This window comes from Rhinolophus hipposideros (assembly GCF_964194185.1).
Source record: "Rhinolophus hipposideros genome assembly, chromosome: 5".
Classification (NCBI taxonomy): domain Eukaryota; kingdom Metazoa; phylum Chordata; class Mammalia; order Chiroptera; family Rhinolophidae; genus Rhinolophus; species Rhinolophus hipposideros.
Genome location: NC_138051.1, coordinates 52241154 through 52266826, shown reverse-complemented (window position 1 = coordinate 52266826; position 25673 = coordinate 52241154). Strand labels below are relative to the sequence as shown.

General features: G+C 35.0%; 1 protein-coding gene across 5 annotated transcripts; it reads left to right on the top strand.

Annotated features, from left to right (window-relative positions):
* Positions 1-535: 535 nt before the first annotated feature.
* On the top strand, positions 536-25327 carry BNIP2 (BCL2 interacting protein 2; the record flags this gene model as incomplete). Of its 5 annotated transcripts, none has more annotated exons than XM_081049617.1 (11): positions 544-740; positions 8644-8750; positions 9617-9684; positions 10134-10310; positions 12002-12178; positions 14728-14830; positions 15842-15973; positions 17085-17171; positions 17290-17388; positions 18147-18182; positions 20693-25327. In XM_081049617.1, the coding sequence occupies 10 exons, from the start codon at positions 8701-8703 to the stop codon at positions 20742-20744; spliced, it is 981 nt and encodes a 326-aa protein (XP_080905743.1). In that variant the 3' UTR covers positions 20745-25327. The 5 variants fall into 5 exon arrangements, with proteins under 5 accessions (XP_080905744.1, XP_080905743.1, XP_080905742.1 ...); XM_081049614.1 differs by lacking the exon at positions 544-740 and adding an exon at positions 4075-4176; XM_081049618.1 differs by lacking the exon at positions 18147-18182 and having other exon boundaries at positions 536-740; positions 20693-25321.
* Positions 25328-25673: the final 346 nt, after the last annotated feature.

Below are 25673 nucleotides of genomic sequence, written 5' to 3'. Positions count from 1 at the left end.
AAGGATAAAATGTGTCTAATGTTTCTATCGTACCAAAACATAGTCCATGACTAGTTGAAAATTTTATTACCTAATAAATCGATCGCTCCAGCCTCCATATAGTTGGAGAAGCACTGGTGCAGAGCCAAGTTGTGCACCCTCGCGTTTTACCGAAGTCTGGATTCTTCTGAGGTCTAGTTTCCCACAATGAGACCTCAGCTATGTTGCCTCCCCTCATTTCATCCATTTTATAATATACAATTATCGTAGCAATCAATACAGCCAACATAAATAAGATTAACATGGCTCTTTGAGACGCTAGGCCGCGTCCCAGCGCGGATCAAGGAAGAAGCGCCGGCCGCGTCAGAGGCGCCGCCAAGAAGGCGTCCACTGCTCCCGCCAGTCAAGCGGGGATGTGGGGCGGCCGCACGGGCGCATGCGCAGGCGGCAGGCGACGGCGGGGGGAGGGGTGCAGGGACTGTCGGGCTTCAGGAGGACGCCACGCCCCCACCCGCCGGCGGCGGCGCCCGTAGGGGGTGGGGATGCAGTCACTTCCTCCCGGGCAGCCGTCTGCATCCGGGTCAGCTGCTCCGCTGCCGCTACCGTTGCAGCTGTGATCGCGGTACCGGGCCCGGGTCTCCACTGCCGTCCGAGGGGAGCGGGCTCCGCTCGGCGCTCCTACTTTCTGCGACCTGGCCGTCCGCCCCACGTCGCAGGCCTGGAGGGGCGAAGAAGACGAGGGGGCCAAGGCTTCCTCCGGGGTGAGTGCAGCTCGGGAAAACTGGGTACGGCGGGTCTGGGCGGGGAACCGGCCTGGGGGCGGGCGTCTGAGGGTCCCGTGTCCCCGGTCGGCGGGAGCCAGGGAGCGCAGGGGATTCGCCTTCGTAGGGGGCGCCGCCGAACCTGCCCGGGAGCCGCTTCCCGGATCCCCGCCCTGCTTCGGCCCCCGCCCTTGGCTCGGCTCCTGCTGGCGTTTACCATCCTTGTCCCCCCCCGCCGCCGCCATCCACACCCCCTGTTCCGTTCGTGGTGGCTGTCCTCGGAATGGAGCCTGCGCGCGTCTCGGCCCCCACCCCGGTCAGGGCGCGGTGACTGGGCCACGTTGGTCCCCTGTGATGACCAGCGTCCGTCTCGGTGTAGAACAAAGGAGGTTGGACTTCTGATGCGCCTCGTCCCCTCGGAGAAGAAAACACGGAAACGGCTTTTGTGGTCGGGGCTTATGGAGATCTCGTGCGCGGAAAAGCCGGGCTCCTGCGTGGATTCGGGCACTACCTTTTGCCTAAATATCGGGCGAAAACGATGCGGGTTTCCTGCATGCATCTGATGCCGCTGGAGATCCATTCGCCCAGCTCACGTTAAATGAAAACTTGGAGTCTCTTACGGTGCTTGGGAACTTCCCTTGTCTGTCGGTCTGTCTGTCTGTCCCGCGAGTTCTTGGAGAGCACGGCGTTTGTCGTGTTCCTCTAGGTAGTCAGCGCCTTCCATACAGGTAGGTGAAGTGGGGGCGCAGTTTAGTGGTTTTCCGTCCTCCTCTTCTTCGATTAGGATCTCCGTTTCTCCTAATGCTTAATTTTTCAAAAAAGTTTCAAAGAATTAAACGTGTTCTTTATAATTCTGCATTTTGTAACTGAGCACGATTCCTCACAATTGTAACTGAAGTTCCCCAGTTTAGTTACCTTACAGACTGTTTTCTTGATGATCTTCCACATCTTCTCCTTAGTTGTCGTTTTACGTTTTCTCTAAACTATTCTTGGTCTTGGTAATCTCTGTTGCAGCCTAATGTTGTTGGGCTTAGACAGGAAGTATGACAGGTCCGCTTCTGCAAACAGAACTTGAGCTAGGTCACCTGTAGGCATCACAGCTGTGAAGCTGAGTGTAACCAAATCGGGCATTGCAGGCTTGCTCTGTGTAAGGTTGCCAGTGAACTGCACATGCTGTGCTGTGTTAGAAACAGTGCAGGTCCGGGAACCAGGATGTCGTGCCATTTGCCTCATATATAAGATAAAATGAGGATAACACCACCAGTGTTTTATACTTCATTAAGTTATCGGTTGGTACATAGGAGATGACGAATGTACAAATGGTTAGTAAACATGAAAAGCATTCTTTGGGAAAGCAGTTCTCTTCATTTCATCTGAAGTAATGCTGGTAAAAAGCAGTGAGAAGGAAGGCATTTAAGAAAAGTAGTATATTTAGCCAGATCGAATAAACTATCCGTGGTTGACAGTGAATCAAAAGATATTTTGTTAAGCTTATGTAAAGCAGAATACTAGTATAATATGACGCTATTACAAAATTAGAATATTTGTAACTCTGCAACAAAGTGGCAGAGATCAGTTATTAGGCTTAAATCATTTTAAAGGTCTCAGAGCATCTCCAGTATGTTCTTCTTACTGTTAATAAATGTACCTTTTATAGGTGGCATAATTATACTTTGCTTTATTTTCACAATTTTGAGAAAAGTCAGCACCATTGTAATTTTTCTTGAATTTTGTCTGAACATTTCTGATACAGTATCTCACTTCATTTTTTGAATTGAGGTATAATTGACATGCAGCATTTTATTAGTTTCAGCTGCACAACGTGATTTGCTATTTGGATATATTATGAAATATGAAATGACATCACCACACATAGTTACAAAAAATTTTTTTCTTGTGATGAAAACTTTTAAGATCTGTATCTTAGCAACGCTGTATCTTAGCAATGTTCAAATATGTAATACAATATTATTAACTATAGTCAGTATGCTGTACATTACATCTCCAGGACTTACAATAACTGGAAATTGGTACCTTTTCACCCGCTTCTTTCAGTTTGCCCCCCACCTCTATCATCCCCCAATATGTACTCTGTATCTATGAACTCAGTTTTGTGGTTTTTTTGTAGATTCCATATATAAGTGAGATCATAGAGTATTTGTCTTTCTCTGTCTGACTTGCTTCACTGTGTGTGCGTGTTTGTGAACACACATCACATTTTCTTTAACCATTCATTCACTGATGGACATTTAGGTGGCTTCCATATCTTGGCTATTGTAAATAATGCTGCAATAAACATGAGGTGCATGTATCTTTTCGAAATAGTGATTTCATTTCCTTTGGATAAATACCCAGAAGTGGAATTACAGGGATCATATGGTAGTTCTATTTTTAATTTTTTAAGGAACTTGGAAACTGTTTTCCATAGTGGCTGCACCAATTTACATTCCCACCACCAGTGCACGAAGGTTCCTTTTTGTCCACATCCTCACTAGCATTTGTTATTTCTTGTCCTTTTGATTAATAGCCACTCTAATAGGTGGCTACTGTAAGATGACATTGTGTCATTTCATTCTTAAAAACCTACGTAACCTTGCTCTCAAGAAAGCATATAGGATTTTTCCAGAGGTGTTTTTTGTGATCTTCATAAATACATAGGATGGCCTAAATTATTTTCCTGTGATGCTACCCGTGTTGTTAGTCTCATAGGAAAAAGTGAACATAAATATTTAGGATAAGTCCCTTTCACTTCAGTGGGGCAGTGAAAGCCTTGCCTGGGCATTTCCTTCTGCCAGTTGTAATTGATTTCAGCATAGATGTGATTACTAGCACCTATTCCAGCAGTAGTGTTAAACTACATAGTAAAACTACCTTGTGAAATTATAATTCAGACATTTCTAAATATGATCTTAATGTTTAATTTTTGCTTGTATTGCTAAGCTGCATGGGGAAAACCCCTTCTTAGTTGAATTTACCACTACACCTGCCTTCTGAAGGTGTGTCAGGAGGAAATCCATTATCTCCTTGATTTTTAACCTCACTAAGGTGAGTGGCTGTTCTGAATTTTTATCTGTGACCTCCACTTATACCTGACATCAGTAATAACATGCCACAACTGCCATAAGTCTATTGAGAAATCAGGTTATTCCTGTTGCATTAGGTTATTTTAACAAATAGCATCGCAAAGTGTTATTTCCTCATTCTAATTTCCAAAGTCTATGAACAAAAAAATGGGAAACAGCCACAGTTAACTTATGTCAGCAGTATCCTGATTTCCTTCAAAGTAGTTGTGCTTATATTGCTCCTTTCTTGTTTCCTGTTCTTACAGTTGCTGATGATAAAGTGTTTCCAAGAACAGTACTCTCTCAATTATTTGAACTGTTTTTATCTACCCAGTGTACTTTTCCCCCTGAAGTTCATGACGAAATGGTCAAAAGTGAGTCTCTTTATCTCTCCTAGGTTCCATTTAACTAGCTTATTTGTTTATCCCCAAACTAAATATCCATGTTTATATGCTGTGGGGTATTAACATCACATGTCAGTATGATACTAAAATAAAAATTGAATGAATTGGCTGAGAGAGCTGAATGAAGTACTTGGGCTATCTGTGTTTAGAGGGTCTGTTTTCTAGTGATGGACTTGTTCAAGTGGTAAAGCAGCTAAAAGACATGGTTTGTCTTCTAGAATTTCACAAGACACATATTTTCTCTTGCAAACAAGGAATACTTGTACCAACATAAATTGATACTGCATGTATATAGGTTGCCCCAGATATTTTCAGTACACTCTTTGAGGGGTAAAACATAACAGGAAGCCCCTTTATATAGTTTAATAACAAAAATAAGCCTAAGAAATTGAGCAAAAGAAAGGCTTGCTATCTAGCAAGCCTTTCAATTAAATATTTATTCATTTAATATTTACAGGCCTGTTATGTTCCAGGTACTGTGTTCTTGGTTTTGGGAATGTACTGGTAGCAACTTTCAGTCACTTATTTTTAGAATAGTAAAATAGTTTTCTGCATTGGTGGGATATTTGAAAAAGATACCCAGAACATCCTGATATTTTCCCAACCCCCAGTAAAAAGGTGGGACAAAATAATGGAAAGCTTTTCTGATTATTGAATTTAGGGAAATATATTCACTTTAGAGTGAATTTCAAAGACTTGAGGAAACATTGAGAAGTATAGTGAGTTAAAATTTGGAAGAGACTAAGGGTATCAGTTTTCAACCTTTAGTAATAGAATGCTTCCATTTTACCTGACCATAACTCTAGAGTAGTAAGTATTAAGAATTTGGGCTTTTTTGGCCATAATTTTGTTTTTTTGTTTTGTTTTATTTAATTTGGTATTATAAATAGAAAAGGATTTTTTTTGAATTAAAGTTTATTGGAGTGACTATTGTTAGTAAAGTTACATAGATTTCAGGTTTACAATTCTGTATTACATTATCTATAAATCACATTGTGTGTTCTCCACCCAGAGTCAGTTCTCCTTCCATCACCATATATTGTATCCCCCTTACCCTTGTCTCCCACCCCCTTCCCCCGTTACCCTCTGGTAACCACTAAACTATTGTCTGTGTCTATGAGTTTTTGTTTCTCGTTTGTCTTGTTCTTTTGTTGTTTTTGTTTTATATACCACATATCAGTGAAATCATATGGTTCTCTGCTTTTTCTGTCTGACTTATTTCACTTAGCATTATACTCTCAAGATCCATCCATGTTGTCACAAATGTTCCTATATCATCTTTTCTTACCGCTGAATAGTATTCCATTGTGTATATATACCACAACTTCTTTAATCCATTCATCTATCGAAGGACATTTTGGTTGTTTCCATGTCTTGGCCACCGTAAACAGAGCTGCAGTGAACATTGGAGCACACGTGTCTTTATGTATAAATGTTTTCAAATTTTGTGGGTAGATACCCAAGAGAGGGATTGCTGGGTCAATGGTTCATTCTATTCGTAATTTTTTGAGGAACCTCCACACTGCCTTCCATAACGGCTGCACCAGTTTGCATTCCCACCAATAGTGTATGAAGGCTCCTTTCTCTCCACAGCCTCTCCAACACTTGTTATTATTTGTCTTGTTGATGATAGCCATTCTAACCGGGGTGAGGTGATATCTCATTGTGGTTTTTATTTGCATTTCTCTGATGATTAGTGATGTTGAGCATTTTTTCATACGTCTGTTTGCCTTTTGTATATCCTCATTGGAGAAATGTCTCTTCAGTTCGTCTGCCCATTTTTCAATTGGGTTGTTTTTTTATTGTTGAGTTGCATGAGTTCCTTGTATATTTTGGATAGAAGAGGTATTTTATTAAGGTAGGTATCCCTTTTTTGTTTATTTTCCTCTACACAGAGGAAGAGTTGCTGTCAGAGAACAACCTATGGAGTGATCATTGAAGATGTATGTTAATTGCTTTAAAGTACAGGCTATGTATTAGAAACAGAAAATACGAAATAGGTCAAAATTATTGTATTTTAAGTGTGTTTTTATTCCTCAAAATTACCTAGCTCACTGTTTTCCCAGAGAATTAAAAATGCCTTACTCCTATATATAAATTAACTAACTTTTCAAATCAAACATGTTGGTGAGGAAAAGACAGCATTTGTCATTTTTCTATGCTAGCAATTGGGTCCTCAAAAATTTCAACCTTTTGATAATGTTTGAAACCTCTGCTTGAGCATATGTAAGAATTCAAACTGGAAAGAGAGCCTCCCAATTTTGGCAGAGATAGGAATATAGTTCATCATGTGAAATCTAACACTTTAGAAAATTTCCAGTGTAATTTTGTTTTTCTAGGACATAATGCTTTTTCTACACAATTTTGTGCCTCTTTTGAGGATTGTTGTGATATAGCTGATAAAGCAACCATAAAACGTGACCACGTGTTTTAGAAGACTAAGGGGAAGTAAATGTGAATGGCTTGCACCATTTGTTTTATTTGATAAGTATTTTTAAAAGTTATTCATACATGGTTTTAAAAGTCCAATAGTTTAGAAAGATTTACTATGAAAAGAATCAATCATTCTCTCCATCCCACCCTTTCTTCTTCCATTTCTGTCAACTACTTTTAACATTGTTTTTAATACTTCTAGTAATATCTTCTAGTAATATCTGTCTCTTAAGAAATACTTTGTTTTACTGCTTTTTAATAAATAACTTTAGACACCTATTGATTTACTGTAATGTAAGTGAATTCAATATTCATTTATACCTCTTGTTCCCTAAAGTTGTCACAATTTTTGTTGCACTGTTAACCAGTTGATCTTTATGACTTTCTAAATAATGTATTTAAACCTCTATTTCTTATTTCATCAACCAAACCAATTTCTAGGTTCCTCAGTTGGTAAAAGAAACGGATGTTGGCACCCACATCCTTCCTTGGAAAAACTAAAATTTATGGCTTAAGTTAAAACATGTAGTTGGATGAACAAAAATATTCACTAAGTTCACTGTCTGAAAACTAATGGTGAACTAACTACATGAGAAAAACACGGTATAGCTATGAAGCAAATAAAAATGTAGCATAATTCATTTACTGGACAGTTGCTGAATGCCTTTTTTAAGTGGCTCAGGAATTGTGGTATTGAAGCCATAGAAACGGAAATATAAATGACAGTGTACCACTGGCTCTGCTGAATCCTAAGTACAAATGCTGTTTACTAGTGTTCAATTTCTAGGAATAATCTCAATCCAGGACAGAAAATTTAATTATGGATCTAGAGTAGAGAACATATTTATTCCTTCCCCCCACCAATTGTTTTTACATAATTCACAATACCTAGTCAATTTTAAATCACAACCTGGGGCACACATACGTAGCTGCAACTAAAAACAAATATGAATATATATACTGTTTTCTAACTTTTGTTTTAAGTGATAATTGTGACTCAGTATAATTGAATTCATGACCAGATGATTGAGCTTTAGCTCAATGGGTGATAAGATGGAGGTGTAAGATTATAGATAAAAACTAAAAGTAGAAAATAAGTTGTAAATTTTTCCTCTGCTATGCAAGAGAATGGGTTCTTGCCATCTGCAGTGACATGGAGGGTATTGTGCTGAGTGGAATGTGTCAGAGAAAGACAGATGCAATGTGATTTCACTTATATGGGGAATGGAGAGAACAAAATAAACAAAACAGAAACAAACTCATAGATACAAAGAACATTTTGATGGTTGCCAGATGGGGTGAGCGAAAAGTGAAGGTATTAAGAAGTACGTGTTGAAAAAAAAAAAAAGAAGTACGTGTTGGTTGTTACACAGTCATTGGGGATGTAGGGTAGAGCATGAGGACTATAGTCAACATTGCAATAACTGTATGGTGTCAGAGGAGGACTAGATTTATCGGGGTGACATGAGCGGGGGGTAGGAGGTAGGGTGAACAAGACAAAGGGATTAAGAAGCACAAATTAGTTGTTACCAAACAGTCATGGGGATGTAAAATGAAGCATAGGAAATATAGTCAATGATACGGTAATGACTGTATAGTGCTAGGTGGGTACTAGACTAGTCAGGGGGACCACTTCTTAAATTATATATGTAAATGTCTAACCACGTGCTATGTTATACACCTGAAATTAATATAAAATAATACTGAATGTCAGCTGTAAGTGAAAAATTTTAAAGGGGGGAGGAAGGTGAAGGGGAATAAGAGGTTTAAATTTCCAGGTGTAAAACAAATAAGTGACGGGAATGTAATGTACAGCATAAGGAATATAGTCAATAATATTGTGTGATACGGTGTCAGGTGGTTGCTGGAATTACCATGGTGATTGCTTCTAATTATATAAATGTTGAATAACTGGTGTACACCTGATTAATATAATATTGTATGTTAGCTATATTTTAATAAAAATCTTTTTTTTTAAAGCTTTTTTTTTTTTCCTTTTCACAGGACATTGGCTCTCTGGATTATCAGGAGTTGGGAGTTGACATTGAGTCCAAGCTGAGGATGGAAGGTGTGGAACTGAAAGAAGAATGGCAAGATGAAGATTTTCCAATGTGAGCAGTACTTTGAAATGAAAACAGATTTAGAACAAAACTTCAGTATTTCTTTATTGCATTGTCACCTATTAAATGAATATTGGGCTTAATTTTCTGCTTTTAAGAAAAAGCATATTAAATAAATAAGCAAGGATTTCCTAGATCATCTAGCCAGCTACCTTGACACATTTTCATTTGTATTTGAAGTTGTACTGGCACCAGGTGAGTTAATAGAAAAGAGCAAAGGCAGACCTTGTTGTTGTTTTCCTTTCCAATTTTACTGAGAAATAATTGGCGTGTATCACTAAGTTTAAGGCCTACAGCATGATGGTTTGCAGACCTTATATTTAAATGATGCTTCCATCCCATCGTGATCAGAAAATCATCCAGTGCACAGTAAAGTCTCTTTGTAGTTGGAATATGGACAGCTGGTGGGAGTACTGAGTCACTGCATAATACATGATGGTAATAGTAATGTAGAAATGTTGAACTCAAAAGAATTGTAGCCATCCTTACCATATTACCATTGTGAGTAACAATTTAGCTTTATCATACATTGTATCATATATTACATTAAATTCATGCATTTGAATACTTGTTTTGTAGGTTTATAATTTTTTGTTTTATAGTTGTATTTAAGAGCAGTGACATAAGAATTTATATCTACTTTTACGTGTTACTTATAAAAATATGTAAGTCAACTCTGACACTCTGAAAACTACTTTCTTTAAATGTGGTTTGTAAAGTACTAAAGCTTAAGAAACACTGCTTTATTCAGTTTTCCGCCTAATTGTTTCTATAAGCTATTTTTAATAGAGATTTGAACTTCAAAATAAATTTTTCTTTTTAGTTTCTTAGTTAAAAAGTATGTCTGTGTCTTCTAGACCTTTACCAGAAGATGACAGCATTGAAGCAGATATATTAGCTGTAACTGGACCCGAGAGCCAGCCTGGTAAGAACGTGACACTTTTAGTTTCAGGAAAATGATAGACTTTAATTGTGCTATTTTTTAACACTTCTTTGTCAAAAATATAGTCAGTGTTTGTTCCATTATAGGGAGCCAAAGGATAATAAGTTCAGTGTTGAGGGAAGCATTTTTGGAATGCTTTGGAAATTTTTGGAAATTTATCTTTCCAAATACATATCCTTGTTTTTTGAAAATGTCTACACTAAAAGAGAGGAGATCATTTTTACTATTAAGAGGTGACTATGAGGTCTGCCTGTATTGTTAAAAAAGACGTCCTTGCTGGGATATATCATCTTGCCATGACGTAGTGATCAAAATCCATAGTTGTAAATTAGTGCTTTGGAATTGTGTTTAATGTTATTTTTTTCCTAAGGATGAAATGGACATTTAAGCATTCCTTCTAATATATCTTTCACTTGGTTTACCCATTCCAGACTCACTAGAAGTTAATGGAAGTAAAGTAAGAAAGAAACTAATGGCTCCAGACATTAGCCTGACCCTGGATCCTAGCGATGGCTCTGTGTTGTCAGATGATTTGGACGAAAGTGGGGAGATTGACTTAGATGGCTTAGACACACCATCAGAGAACAGTAACGAATTTGAGTGGGAAGGTAATTGTTTCATTCTTTTATTTGACCTTTTATTAATGAATGTCTTTATATACACACATGTTTTTCTAATGGCATTCTTCTATTAGGATAATTGGGAAAACTTAAAACTTGATCATGAAACCAACTAAAATCAATGAGTAAAGGATTTGTTGAAATATGATGTTATTCTTTGTAAAGTTGATACACTTTACTGTGACATGAAATTCTGCTAACACCAAATATTCTCATGGATTTCAAACTGTTTATAGTAGATTACACAAGTGGCTTTATTTTATTTTTTTCTTAATTGCCCAATGCTGTAAAGTTATGTTTTTTTAAGGTTGCTCCCAAAATACTGCTTGATAATTATGGCATTCATAAGAATTATGGCATTCTTATATTCAGTTGATCAGCTAAGAAAAAAGCTTTGAAGGGACATAATTTAGGGAATATGCTAAAAGTAGTTAAGGATTTGCAGAGAGGTTGTTCTGAAGGGAGTTTTTTGAGGGTGATTTTTTTAAAAGGGGTTTACCTGATAGGGCTGCACTTTGTAAAGAACCACCTTGAATTAAAGTATACTCTTAGCCCCCAAACCTTATGTTCCTTATCATTTATTTAGCATTCAAGGGAATTGTTATATGTTTTGCTTTGCCTGCTTTCTATAATTAGATAATTGTTGTCCACAATATCTTTGTGTAGTTGTTAATTTATGTGTACATATATATTCCATCTTTAAAATGATTTTGACTTCAAAGCAGTGTTTAGCACTAAGTATCTTACCTGCAGCAAAAAGTAAGATCCTTGATATGCTTGCTGTATCTTTTGTTCCTTTTTTCTTACCTGTTTTACTGGTTCAATAAGCAGTCCATAATAAGCAATATTTTATTAAGATACTGAAATAGTTTTCTGCCTATGTGTTTTGTCTCTTCTTTCTTTAATGCTGCTGTAGTCATTTCCTGGAAGGATATTTTCCGTTAACAGCTTTATCTTGGAAACAAACAACTAACATGCAGTAGGTTCCCCCTCCCCCCATCTTTTGGTAAGGACTGTGATACTAAAATTTTGAAAATCATTACATCATTAACAATCAGCTAAAATGCAATTTTGAAATATAAATTACACCTAATCATTGGTGCTTATGCTTTGGCTAACGTCAATTTAAAATATACTTTTGCATGTATACTTCAGAATATTATCAATAAATTTCTGCTTAATAAAACTGATCAACTGAGAAATAACCATTGGCTAGTTAACCACTTTCTATCTGGTATAATGTTTGGGGAATAATTTATGTGCTCAACAACAGAAAACAGTTTGTTCCCACATTATTAAGTAATTATAATGTTGATAGCTGTCAAAGACAATGTTGTAATAAAGTCTGGAAAGGCATTGTAGGGCCAATGTACTAAGATTTTGATAGCTGTATGAATTGCCTTTTCTGAACTTGTGGATATACGTTGCACTGTAATTAGGTGCTTTCTGAATTTGGCAATACAAAAAAGTTGAAGAACCAGGATTTCTAAAAGCATAAAATCGCCTCGTATCAAGAGCAAGTCTTTTCTTCTGTTATGGCAGAAATACTTAAAATTCCACAGAGGGTATCATGAAAAATTCTCTGAACATTCTAATTAGATAGTAAAGTGGTTAACATGTAATTTGATTTTTATGGTATAAATAACAATTTGGGATTCAAAAACCTTTTATTTTGCCAGATGATCTTCCAAAACCCAAAACTACTGAAGTTATTAGGAAAGGTTCAATTACCGAATACACAGCAGCAGAGGAAAAAGAAGATGGACGACGCTGGCGTATGTTCAGAATTGGAGAACAGGACCACAGGGTTGATATGAAGGCAATTGAACCCTATAAAAAAGTTATCAGCCATGGAGGTAAGAGTTACCAAAGGGTGTTCAGATTTCTGAATGCAATATCAGAAACCTAAATGCTTAAAGACACTCTCCCTTGATATTACACAATTTCAAAACATAATAAACATTTATCATGTCATTTAAAAAATATATCAGGTTGAAGTAAAAGTATAAAACCAACATTTAAAAATCGTTAATACATGCATGTAGTAAGTTCAAAAGGTATTAAGTGTACAGTGAAAACTGTCTCTTTCCCACACCATCCCTAGAACCCTCCCCAAACTGGAACTTTACTTTCTCGCCTTTTTATCCATTTATAATTTATATATAATTTATATAATTTATATATAATTTATATATTACTCTAGTCCTTTTTTCTGTAGCATTTGTAAATTTTTTTCAAGCATCATTAAGATATAATTGACATATACGATTGTATTATAAGTTTAAAATGTACAGCATATTGATATGAGATACACTTACATATTGCAAAGTGATCACCACCAGAGCCTTAGCTAACACCTGCATCAGGTCACATAATTATCGTTTTTTGTGGTAAGAACATTTAAAAATCTACTCTCTTGACAATTTTCAAGTACATAATACAGTAGATCCCCAGAACTTACTCATCTTTTAACTGGACATTTGTACTCACTGACCAATATCTCCCCTTCCCTCCACCCCTAGTAACCACTATTCTTCTTTCTATTTCTCTTTTTAGATTCAATATGTAAGTGATATCATACAGTATTTGTCTTCTGTCTGACCTATTTCACTTACAAATGCTCTAATCTTAAGTGTACAATCGAGTGAGTTTTGTCATATAGCCGTATATACCCATATATCCTACACCGCTAGACATAGAGAACATTGTCATTGTCCCAGAAAATTATCTAATACGCCCTCCCAAGGAGTACCTCCTCTCTAGTAACCACTATGCAATGTCTACCCCATGATTAGTTTTGCTTGTTCTAGAATTTCATGTGCCTGGAATCGTAATGCACTCTTTGGCCTACTTTTGTGCGGCATCGTGTTTTTGAGATTCATCCATATTGTTGCATGCACCTGTAGTTCATTCCTTTGTATAGCTGAGTGCTGTTGTATTGCATTGGTAAACCACAGTTTGTCCATTTTTCTTTTGATGGACATGTTAGTTTCCAGTTTGAGCAATTATGATTAAGACTGCCATGAACATTCTTGTAGTCTTTTGTGGATATAAGTAAAACCTGGCTTTTTAAACTATGACTCTTAATTTACTTTAAAATACTGAACAAATCATTCATCTTTACCACAAAGTAGCAAACTAGTTCATTCCACATTTTTATGGAGCACCTACTTTGCATATTTGTGAGATATACAAAAACATAAGGCTCTGTTCCTACCCTTAAGACAGTTACAAGTCAAATAGGTAAAGCTATGAAGTATAGTTATAACTTCTGTCAGTCTGGCTGTGCTGTATATAGAAGTTTACCTAGGCACTATGTAAATAGAGCCAGAATGTTAGTGGTAGTCAAAATACAACTCACTCTGTAGAGCATGTCATGTTACCTGAAATCCTAATGCAGGACGGGGCCACATAGTTCAAGCAGATTGGTTTTTTCATGTAGAGTCATTTCCATTTCATTTACTCTTTACCAAATGCATTCCCCATCTTATTTCCAGAGGCTTCATTCATCTGAAAGCAAATCACTTGAATATTTGCGGTTATATTATTCTGCCTAATTTAATCAGATGGGGGAAAAACCAGGATAATCTGGATCAGGAAGTCCACAGACACATTAATTCAGCTAGTTCATAGGAAGCAAGTTGGGAGACCTACCTCATGGTTTAGACATTATTATTTTTCAGAAATAATACTTTATTCTTATGGGAAAATAATTAGGGCTATTTTATCCTATTGAATTATCAATATGTTTTGTGACTAAGGGATTAAGAAAGGTAGTGAAGATTCTGACCTTTGAAATGTTCAAACCTTTTCAGTGCATGTTTGTAAACAGCAGAAATGAAAGTTAAAGCAAAAATATTTGTTACTGGAGACAGCTTAATATCTAGAGATTATAATTGAAACAGCACATTTTAGCAGTTTTTCTTCATTTATAGTTATATCAGAGATGGGATCTTTTCTTAGGTATTAATACCTAAAGTCTATAAAATGCTAGGCATCGTCGAATGTAAAACTATTTTTTAAAAAGCACCCACTTAAAGCATAAGTTGCACAAGAATGTTTTATTGCAGATACTGTTGTGTTGTGTCTGCTTGGATTGTATCACTGTATTTGTCTACTTGGTAAAAGAAGTCTGGCTTTCTGATTATGCTGGTTTGAGTTTCTAGTTTTTATATCCACCCTTTTTCCTCTTAAAATTTTATTGTTTTTGAGAAGAGGGGATTTAAAGATCTGAAAAAAAAAGAATAATAATACTTTTTGATCCAATAATAATAATAATACTTTTTGATTCAGAAATGTGTGGAAGGTAATAGACCCACTATATTCTATCAACCATGTAGATATCCTCTGAAAAATCTTCACAGTAAAATCATGCTGGTGATTTTATCTTTGGTTTCTTTTTCAGGATATTATGGGGATGGATTAAATGCCATTGTTGTGTTTGCGGTCTGTTTTATGCCTGAAAGTGGTCAACCTAACTATAGATACCTGATGGACAATCTCTTTAAGTAAGTATAGCTTCACAAAAATGTTTGGACTTAATTCTGAGTTAATGGGATGTCCAATTTGAGGAAGTGAACTTTAACTGGGTGAAAATTATAAATATCCCAGTTCTGGTTCTTTAAGTATTTATTATTTGGCATTATGAAACTATTCGTTTTCCAACTAGACAGAAAAAATTGTTATTTTCAAACTGGAATAGGCATTTCACATTATCTGTTTCAACTTCTTTTACATATGAGGACACATTGATTATAAAGAAGTGATTTTCATCTCAAAATTATACGGCTAAATTATATTTACCCCCAAGAAGCCAAATGTAACTAAACTGAATCAGTTCTGTTTTATTTCTATAGAGTCATTCTATTTCTCAAGTTAGTGGAGTTTTTTTAAAAACTTTGTTGTGGCAAATTTCAGACATATACAAAGGTAGAGAGAAGTATGTTGAATGTTTGTGTACCAGTCATCCACTTCCGCAATTATCAATTTACACTTCATTCCCATGCTTCCCTGAAAATAAGACCTAACTGGAAAATAAGCCCTAGCATGATTTTTCAGGATGCTCGTGATATAAAATAAGCCCTACCGTATTTCCCCTAAAATAATACCAGGTCTTATATTAATTTTTATTCCAAAAGACACATTAGGGCTTATTTTATATTACGAGCATCCTGAAAAATCATGCTAGCGCTTATTTTCCAGTTAGGTCTTATTTTGGGGGAAACACGGTACTGCTCCCACTGTATAATTTTGAAGCAAATGTTAGACATAATGTCATTTCATCTATAAACATTTCAATATGTATTTCTCAAAGATGAGAACTCTTATCTCAATAAATATAATTAATTTAAAAAATAAATAAAACAACTCTTTAAATAATCATACCAATTAATGCAATTTAAATTTTTAATTGTTTTTGCTATTGTTGAAGGGGAAGGAAGGGAATATAATTTGGATAATTTGGATAATCTAGTTTGATTCTGCAAAGCTATATCTAAGTCTTTAGTTTGTTTTTACAGGTATGTTATTGGCACTTTGGAGCTGTTAGTAGCAGAAAACTACATGATAGTTTATTTAAATGGTGCAACAACTCGAAGAAAAATGCCCAGTCTGGGATGGCTCAGGAAATGCTACCAGCAAATTGATAGAAGGTACTGTAAATACCAGTTGAAAGCTAGTTTGAATAATTTTTATAATGGCCTTATTAGATTAAATTTTATTTTCTGTTGCCACTTACAGGTACCATGTGTCCACTTCCTAAATTACATTAATTTCATAGCAAGTTTCTATTTTCTTGAGAGTATTTTAGTATTATGAAAGAAATCAATTTTGCTCCGTTTTATAAAGAATAACTTTAATTCCTTAAAACAGACTTACATAATAGCTTTTTATTTCTCCTTATTTATATGACAGTGAACACTTTCCTGTAATTTACATTTTGGGAAAAGATGGAGCACTTAATATATTTCCTATTTTATTACATTCTGAGTTTTGCCTAATTTATAGTGTTAGCCTATTTTATGTTAAAGTTCTTGTTTAGCTATCTTTCTTTGGAATAAGCTCTGGAAGTATTTCCCTGGGAGTTAGTCATCCATGTTAATGAAAGGAACTTGGATCCTCCAGTTGGTTTGATTTGACCATAGTTAATTCGAATTACTTTAATCAACTCAGACCCATTAATAGGTTTCTCTTCATACCTAATTATGATGTTGGCTAGTTCTTGTGATTTAAAAGAAATCCTTAATGATCACTTATTTAAGTATGAAATATGTCTGATATAACAGTTATCTAGAATAGTGTCTCTAATTTTTAATAAAAATGTCAGACTTCTTTATTGCCTGTTCCCTTTGGTGATCTCCACTCCCACCTTTCTGCCTGCACAGTGCCTTTCATGGTGTTGAAATTAGTACTAGTTTTCCCTACTCCTGTAAAAATGAAAACAGTTTACTTCTGTGTTCAGTATTGACCTCTACCACTGGTTGACAGAGTCCAGAAGACAAGTGGATATATGCTAGGAGACATTTATCAACAGGCTATACATAAATTCAGCCAAATGAAGTAAAGTTTATTTCATAGCAATAGGGACCATCAGAATTCAAGAGTATATTTTCTTGTCTTTGAAGGACTATAACATTTAAATGAGAACTTTTGGATGAGTTTTCAATTAATGTACATTCTTCTACATACTTACAGATATCTTAACTTTTAGCATTAGAATTTGCAGAGCTTTTTAAATTGTCTCTTTTTTTTTTTTAACTCCAGGTTACGGAAAAACCTAAAATCTCTAATCATCGTACATCCCTCTTGGTTTATCAGAACACTTCTGGCTGTTACAAGACCGTTTATTAGGTAATTTTCTGAAAGCCATTGACTTTAAAAAAACAAAAATGCAAACTCCTTGTATGAATTTCTTGTCAGTTCTGTTGGTCAGAAATATTGAGGTAATTATTTTTATTTTCTTCCATAGCTCAAAATTCAGCCAAAAAATTAGATACGTCTTTAATTTGGCAGAACTAGCGGAACTTGTCCCCATGGAATATGTTGGCATACCAGAATGCATAAAACAGTATGTTTTGTTTTATTTCTTTAATTGTGTTGGATCTTTATATGTTGATGTACAAGAGGTAAATATTTTTCAATACTCATTTTTTCTCATTTTATATAAGTATTTTGTAACTTCTTTTGTTTTTATGACAAAGAAAAAGGGGTAGAAGCCATTTTCCAACACCTTCCCCATAAGTCACCATTTTCTTAAGGACATCAGTTGAAGTAGTAGGAAAAATTATTTTTGCATGTGATTTATTTATATTTGTAGAGATTGGTTACAATCTAAGAGATGATATCCTGTTTGGTCAATACTAAAGAACATTCTCCAACTTATATATGCTGCTCTCCTAATTTGAATAAGCTCATCATGACATGGAATAATCATATTACTAGAGAAATAAAATATTTATATCAGCATAACTAATACTTTCCAGTGGCTGGAATTTATTCTGTTTACCAAATTTACCTACTTCCATCTAACTTAAGAGGACTTGGTTAACTTGGTTAACTTGGTTAAAGGCTGTTAACATAAATACTTGAGTATCACAGTGCTGTAAAGTAGAAAAAAGTTTCTTTGTTCTCTTAATCTGAGATTTTAGTCTGTTAAATGTGTCAAAGCCAGATTTCTTAAGTCCGTTTTGACTTTCTACATTAGTGTATTAAATATTTTTGGTTTTGCCTGCAAACTTACATAGTTTTATTTTAAATGCCTTTTTTTTGAGTTTTTGTTCCTCTTCATAACATGTATATTTACTGAAATAACTCTTCCCTACCAAGGTATGAAGAAGAAAAGTTAAAAAAGAAACAAAAAAGGTATATGCACACCTTGACTGGTTGCATCTAGACTAGTCCATTTGCATTGCACAGACTAACTCTACTTTATTGGTTGGTTAGCTTGTGGACAAAGATAATCGCATTTGTAAATATAAATATACCGCAGAATCCAAATACAGAGTGAATGCAAAATTCCTGGTGCTGAATATGGCTTGGATTCACTCTGTTTTAACACCATATATAATGCCAATTAGGAATTAAAGGCTACAGCCCATCCTCCTGTTTGGTATAAATACTGATGGTAAAACCAGAGAAATTACAAAGAATACTATTTGAAATTACTTTAATTAATTAATTAGTAATTAATTAGTAATTACTAATTACTTTTAAGACTCTCTGTTTCACTATATTTTTTAAATCTGTAACTTGTCCTTTTGAAATACATGTGCGCCTTTTAAAGAAATATTTATTTCCCTGGGGTTGATTATATTTACAATGCACATGGTCTTTGGCTAACCAACATTGATTTCCTTGTACGCTTAAATGGCCTGCTAACCAGTCAAATTCTACATGTGATAAAATTCCTAAAAGTTCAATGTACCATTTAATAGTTAAACACTCTGCTTTCCATCATAAATTTAATTTCAAATACTTCTGCTTTGAGCATAATGAACTATTATCTATTAATACCTTGGCATAGAAGATGAAAGGCAAGGGTATAAAACAGTTAACATTTTATATAGTAATTTTAAAATTTAAAAGTTAGATTTGGATCTAACTTGTTAATGGACTTTTAAAATATTGACAATTGGCAATACAGTTTAATGCATCTTTCTTAAGACAGTGAAAAATTTATATGTAGTTGTCATTTTGACCATTCTGAGGAACCAATTGTAAGTAACTGGAACGTTCTTAACTTTGGACATATTTTGTCTCAGTTGATGAACAAGAATTCAGTTGACTATGTGATAGAATCATAGCTTTACATTTCTTTGACACTTTTCAGTTTAACAAAACATTTTAAAATAGAGAGATGGACAGTGATTTTTTTAGATCTTGCTAATTTCTCATTCCTTTCTAGGCATTGGTGTGCATTTGCCAGACAAGTGGCTAAAATTAAAAATATAGTCTGTAATTGTAGAATATCTTGAAGCCAGCTTCTTCATGGATTTCAAAATGAATTGCCTTTATTGATGAAGTCTGCTATATTGTGCCTTTTACAATGTTCTTATTATTTAATTACCTGTTAAATAATTCAGTAATTAAATAATTTAGTGGAACTATAAACTTTTTTTTAATGTATTGTTTAAAACCTACCACTAGTATTTTATCTTATTATTTTTTCTTTTTTTTACTTTTGTTTAACCTTAAATGGAATCATTACATATATCTTTCAGGTACTTCTTAATTTTTGTACAAAATTTCTTTAGTCTTAAAAAAACAAAATCCTTGTCAGTTTGAAAATAACATTCGAGTTTTAAAAACAGAGGGGCATGTTTTTAAAACCAAATGTTAACAGGCTGCAAATAGGGGAGCTTACTTAAGATGAAACCTCTATGATGAGTAGTGGTGATAAGGAGGACACAAAACGGAGTGTTGAAGTACAGTCATGTGTAGCCTAACGACAGGGTTCTGTTCTGAGAAATGTGTCATTAGGCAATTTCTTCTTTGTGCGAACATCTTAGAGTGCACATTGTAAACATAGATGGGATAGCCTACTACACACCTAAACTACATGGTATACAGCCTATTACTACTAGGCTACCTACCTGTACAGCATGTAAACCTGTACGTGCTGTAATTGTACTGAATACTAACTACACTGTTAAGCAGTTGTAACACAATGGGAAATGTTTATCTAAACATGGAAAAGGTACAGTAAAAATACAGCACAAAAGATGAAAAATGGTCCACCTGTCTAGGACTCTTACCATGAATGGAGCCTGCAGGACTGGAAGTTGCTCTGAGTGAGTCAGTGAGTGAGTTCTGAGTGAGCGTGAAGGCCTAGGAACCTGATGCACTGTATTGTGTTGCGCTATGACATTACAACGTCACTAGGCAATGGGAATTTGCAGCTCCGTTTTAATCTTACCGGATCATTGCAGTATATGCAGTCCGTCATTCATTGAAACATCGTTATGCAGCTCATGACTGTAGTGGCATTTTAATATTTCACTTAATAAAATCATGTTTGTTTTTCCTGACACACTCGTATCACTTAGATCCCTGCCCCAGCTGTGCTACAGTTCAACATTTCAATATATCTGTTGTAATTTAAATTTAATAAAGTTTATGTGCATTTGTATGTAACTTTTATAATCGTTAAAGAAACAACAGTCACAGTATTCTTGCCAGTGTCCTCTTGACTTTAAAAATTATCTTTCCTGGTTGGGGAAATGTTTGGTCACCTTTTTATCGCAACGTCTGCTTCTTTGCAAAGCTTTGTTTTTAACAGAATAATATTCTATGCTAAAAGTAGTCATTGTTTTTAGAAAGAAAATTGTTCAGTTGCTGGTGTTTTATTATCTATAATGTTTTTCATTAAACAGAGTTGATCAAGAGCTTAATGGAAAACAGGATGAACCAAAAAGTGAACAGTAAGTTTGGCATCTAGTCCAAACACGACTGAAGAATGTGCTGGTGAAGCAATGCTCTTTTTTGCATTTATAATGCATTTATTGGCCCTGATTTTTATGTAACCTGTTACAAAATTGACTTGACTTTTTCTTAATGGACTTTTGTATAAGGGACTGTTCACTGCTGTATTGGTTTGCAAATCTCTTGAATTTAGCTCTTAACTAGCTAATTATAATCATTTTATATTTTATATTGCTAAAAGCAAAGAACCACACTTTATATAAAGCGGTTTTTGCATTTGTTTATTGAATGATGTGTCTTCTTCAGTAAAATATTTATATGCCTAAATGGTAAAGGAAAGAGATAATATATATTTTTATGGTTTGAGCAATATTTTTTAATGTATACCTGTCTTGTGGAAGAATATGCAGGTAAATAAGACCATGGTTTTGTAAAATGCATGTTAGAATTTTTGTGTTTTGTAAATGGTTAACTACATTTCCTGGATAACTTAAAAAAATAAAGTGGCTCATAAGGCGAGGGAGGGACAGGACAGTTAAACTGGTCATGAATATCCAAAGGCCATGTACATAATCTAAATAGGTCAGTACCATCCTAAGGTTTTTTTAATCACTTAGCCTATATTGTTCCTTAATTCAGAAGCACAAATACAAGTGCATTGCACACTTTTTCCTTTTTAAACTTAAAGGAAGATAAGTCAAAAGCCATTTTTAGAACTAGAGAACTTAAGCGTCTAAGAATTGAGGATTGTATATATATATGTATATATGGGACATTTTATATATGGCCAAAAGTCAGACCTTTATGAAAATCTTAGGTTTATTCACTAATGTGAAATAAGCTGTGTCCAGGGTTTCACTCTCCTGAATTTGTATGAGTGCAGTGTAGTATTCAGAGAATGTGATGAGTTATTCACTGTCACTAGTTTTCTGTAGAAACCAGGCGCTGCTTTTTTAACTGCTCTCAATGTGGGCACTTTACCAAAATACTTCCATATCAGTTATCTGAACTTCCTAGGTGTTTGAGCCGGTCAAATATGGTGTGTTTTCACATTTCCTGTTGAATCATGTTGACAGTACTGTAAATTAAGTTATTTTGTCAGTTTTAGAGCATCATTATATTATATGCTTTGGGGATGACACACTTGATATAAGTATATAAACTTGTTTAATTTGGTAAGTACCTTGACTCTACATTGAAATAAATTGTACTTATGCCCCCAAACAGAACTTAATTTACCCACAAAACCATCCTGAAACAACAGATTTATCTAATATTGTGCATATACTTGTGTGATGTATATGTGTTTGGTAAACTTGGTACACTCTAGACCTTCTTAGAAGGTAATTTACAAAGAAAAGAGTGTCCTGGAATAGCAAAATTGAAGTGGATGAAAGCCAAGGTTTTAGGATTTATTCTGTCCTACACTGAACACACATGTGGCTTTTGCCATTGCCATTTTTAGTATAAAGTTTCAACTAAAAAAGAGAATTTTGCTTTTTTGTCATCCTCAGTCAAATTTGGCATGCTAACTTAAGTCCAATTATGGGAGATGCTGGAGGATTCACAGGCTGAGACGTTTCTCAGCAACCTTCTAACTTAACTTGCATCCTGAAGCTGTAGGCAGATCCTGTACTGATGTCATTACAGTGAATAAAGTCAAAACCATTATAGCTTGATCAAATGTTAGAAACACTTTGTACTGAAAAGGCAAGCTAACAATGACTTAGGCATTCCTTCTGACTTTACCATATGAGGATAATGAATAAAGGATCATTGAATTTAATTGTAATTAGAGTCTATATTTCTAGAGCGCTTCAAGTAGTCTTTTATGTGTAAGTCATCATCTCACTTAAAATGGGCTGAGCTTTTTAAATAGGTGGTTTTCCTCCACATCAAGTACCCAGTTCTTCGGTTTCAACAGCACTTTATTGTGTTTATTAATTTTTCCTTTTACAAGCATTGTTCCTAACTACAGATACGATTTGTTCCAAAAGTGGTGCGTTTTCCTAATTTTTTTTTTAAGTGGAAGTAGCCTGTATTCTATTAGAACATTAAGATGGAACAGTGATAACACTTTGAATATAATTGAAGGATATGCTGTGAATCACTAGATTCAAAGGATACCTGCTCTAACCTACACCTAAATGGAATCTGGTATAGGGACTTGCCTCATAATAAATGTTTCATAATTATAGAACTTAAGATCATGATTAGTAGGTTAGAAGGAAGACATTTATTAAGTTTCTTATTTGTAATTTGTAGCTATGTAACATTTTCCCCATATCATTCGATTTTTAATTTTTCACTACTGATTGAGGCGAAAGTACATGTAACTATTTTATCTTTTGCTTGGGTCATGGCTCTGACTTAACTGGTTTAATTTGATGCATCTTTCACTTTTGTTGTTACACGTGGGCTCTGAGTGCCTCTTTTTAGTCAAAAGTTTCTCGTATAAAGTAATTCGATTGTGTTTTGCTTGGTCATATGCCTAAGTAGCACCAAGGAAAGATTCTATATTGTCTTTGCAGTTTAAACTTAATAATCTTTAACTCAGGAGGGTGGGTAATAAAAAAAACATGATTCAAAGTAGGGCCTAGCAGGTAGTTTGAAAGGAAGATAACAAACAAGTAAGTAAAAGGAAGAAAACTATAAAGGGGTAAAGAGTTGGCTGTTACCTAAGATGCCACTGAATGTGTCCCTATTAAGGGAAGTACTTTATGTGGCCGCTATTGGTACCATTTCTTGTATCCAGCAGGAAAATCTGCAGACTACACACACAGTCTGTGAAGAGGAAACTATAGAGTGAAGGGGGGAAAGGCTGATAATACCTATAATGAGAATTCATATTTTCCTCTGCTTTGTCCCTTCATACAGAAGCAAGTTTGAACAGAGAGGGTCAGCATTTACAGTGCTCAGATTAAAGTTTAGGACTAGGTTACTTTTCATATTTCATGCTTGGTAAATTTTGTCTTGCAATGTGGACATCACTTTTTAGTAACTGAAATTTGTTGATTGACAAGTAAATATCGGTAGCTAGAAATTCTTCAACTGCAATTCCAGAATTTACAAAGGTTAGGGATCTGATTTTTTATAGAGATTTTTTTTTGTAAAGGACTATATAGCATTACTATTTGGCTGTGTTTATGTGTGTGCTCAGGGAATTTGAAAGTGATGCAATGCAGGAAGTGGCTTTTTAGAGTTCGTCAATTAATAATTAGCATTAGGATATATAGGGTAAAACAGGCTAGTTTCCTGATGAGATTGGTAAAGTTGTATATAAGGTCACAGTAGCTTTATGCTGCCTTTTCCCATTATATGTGGAAAATTGCTAATATTGCTCAATCAGAAGGGAGTAGGAGATGGGCTGAAAATAGAGATTGCTACCCCATTTTTCGTTTTCATGCCTATATTTTTCCCGTCATATATAGATTTTTGAGAAATGGATCACAAATCTCAAAAGGATGGGATGGGTAGAGCAATTAATGTATTTATAAGTTAGACCAACTATTCTGTTAGAGTTTACCTTGTCATAGGGAACAGGAATTGTGTAATTTGAGTTGCTGGGAGAGAAGCAAGAATTTAGATTTGCATGGGAAGATCAGCTGGTTAGGGAAGTGGGATGTTCTAAAGTACAGAAGAATTACCTAGGGAGCCTTTTACTCCCTTCTTCCAGGTCCCAAGATTCTGAATAAATTTGAGTCAGATCAGTGGTGAATCCCATAATGTAACTTTCAAGTTGTAAATAATAATTGAAAATAAGGTAATGTGTTGAACAGTAAGGAATGACACTAAAATTTGAAGAGAATTATTTGTTGTAATGGTATATGATAGATTTACTTAATTTCTTATGTTTTGAGAACTACTTAAAAATCCTATGAAAAGTTCACAAAAAGCACTTAATGACAAATTAGACACCAGGCAAAAATCAAGGGTTTAATGCTTTCAAATAAAGAATTATATTAAACTGTTTGCTTTAGATAGCTGTATGATCCTATCTTTAAAAACATTCTACAAGAAGTTAAAACATTTGCATTTTGAAATTTTTGTTTTCATATTCAATGTGGCTAAGGAGGAACTTGGAAAATAGTATCAGGTACTCCACTGCACTTTTTGTATATGGACTTTCTAAAGTGCCCCTTAAACAGATTATTTACATAAACCTAGCTAGTAAATATTGTTGTCCCGGGCCACTGACTTGCACAGCCCTTGGGGCATCGTTCAAATAGAACACAATTCAGAGTTTGTTAGATACTAACGCACTTTGATACATATTTCAAAAATTCAAATTTTTTTCCTTACCATTGGTTCACATGTTGCCATTTAGACAATGTACTATGATGATTTTACTATTCAGATGATGTTGCCTAGCCTAGTGCTGTCATTTTACAGTGTGAGAAATTAAGTTCTGATGACTGTGCAAGATGTTGATGTGGTCCATGTGAAAAATACTAGGGTTGTCTTGATTTACTGAAGAGATGTAATATTTTCCTTTGACTTGTTAGGAATACAGTAACTTGTGTCCTGATCTGTTGCACATATTTTTGCAACAATAATGAATTTAAATAAATTAATTGGAAAGTTTGTTTTTGACTCATTTTATCACATTTTTCTATCTCCCTTTGTGATGCTAAATTTGTACACAGTTATCTTGTAAACCTTTCAAATAGTTTTGACTTACTCTTGCTTCTCTTTCTGTAATCTGGGTGCTGCTTCCTATTGTTCAGGGGGGTGAGGAGTTCGCCATACTTTAATTTTAAATATTAACTCTAATCAAACTTTGTGTTTTATTGTTTAGAATTCTCTAGTTTTAGCTGGGAATCTAGTGATGAAATCAGTTCAGTAAGTGGTTGAAAACATGGCACAAATGAGAACTTGTTTAGCTGTAGACCTGCTGGGAGGTTCCACCTGGTAGCAGTTGTTTTTGCTTTT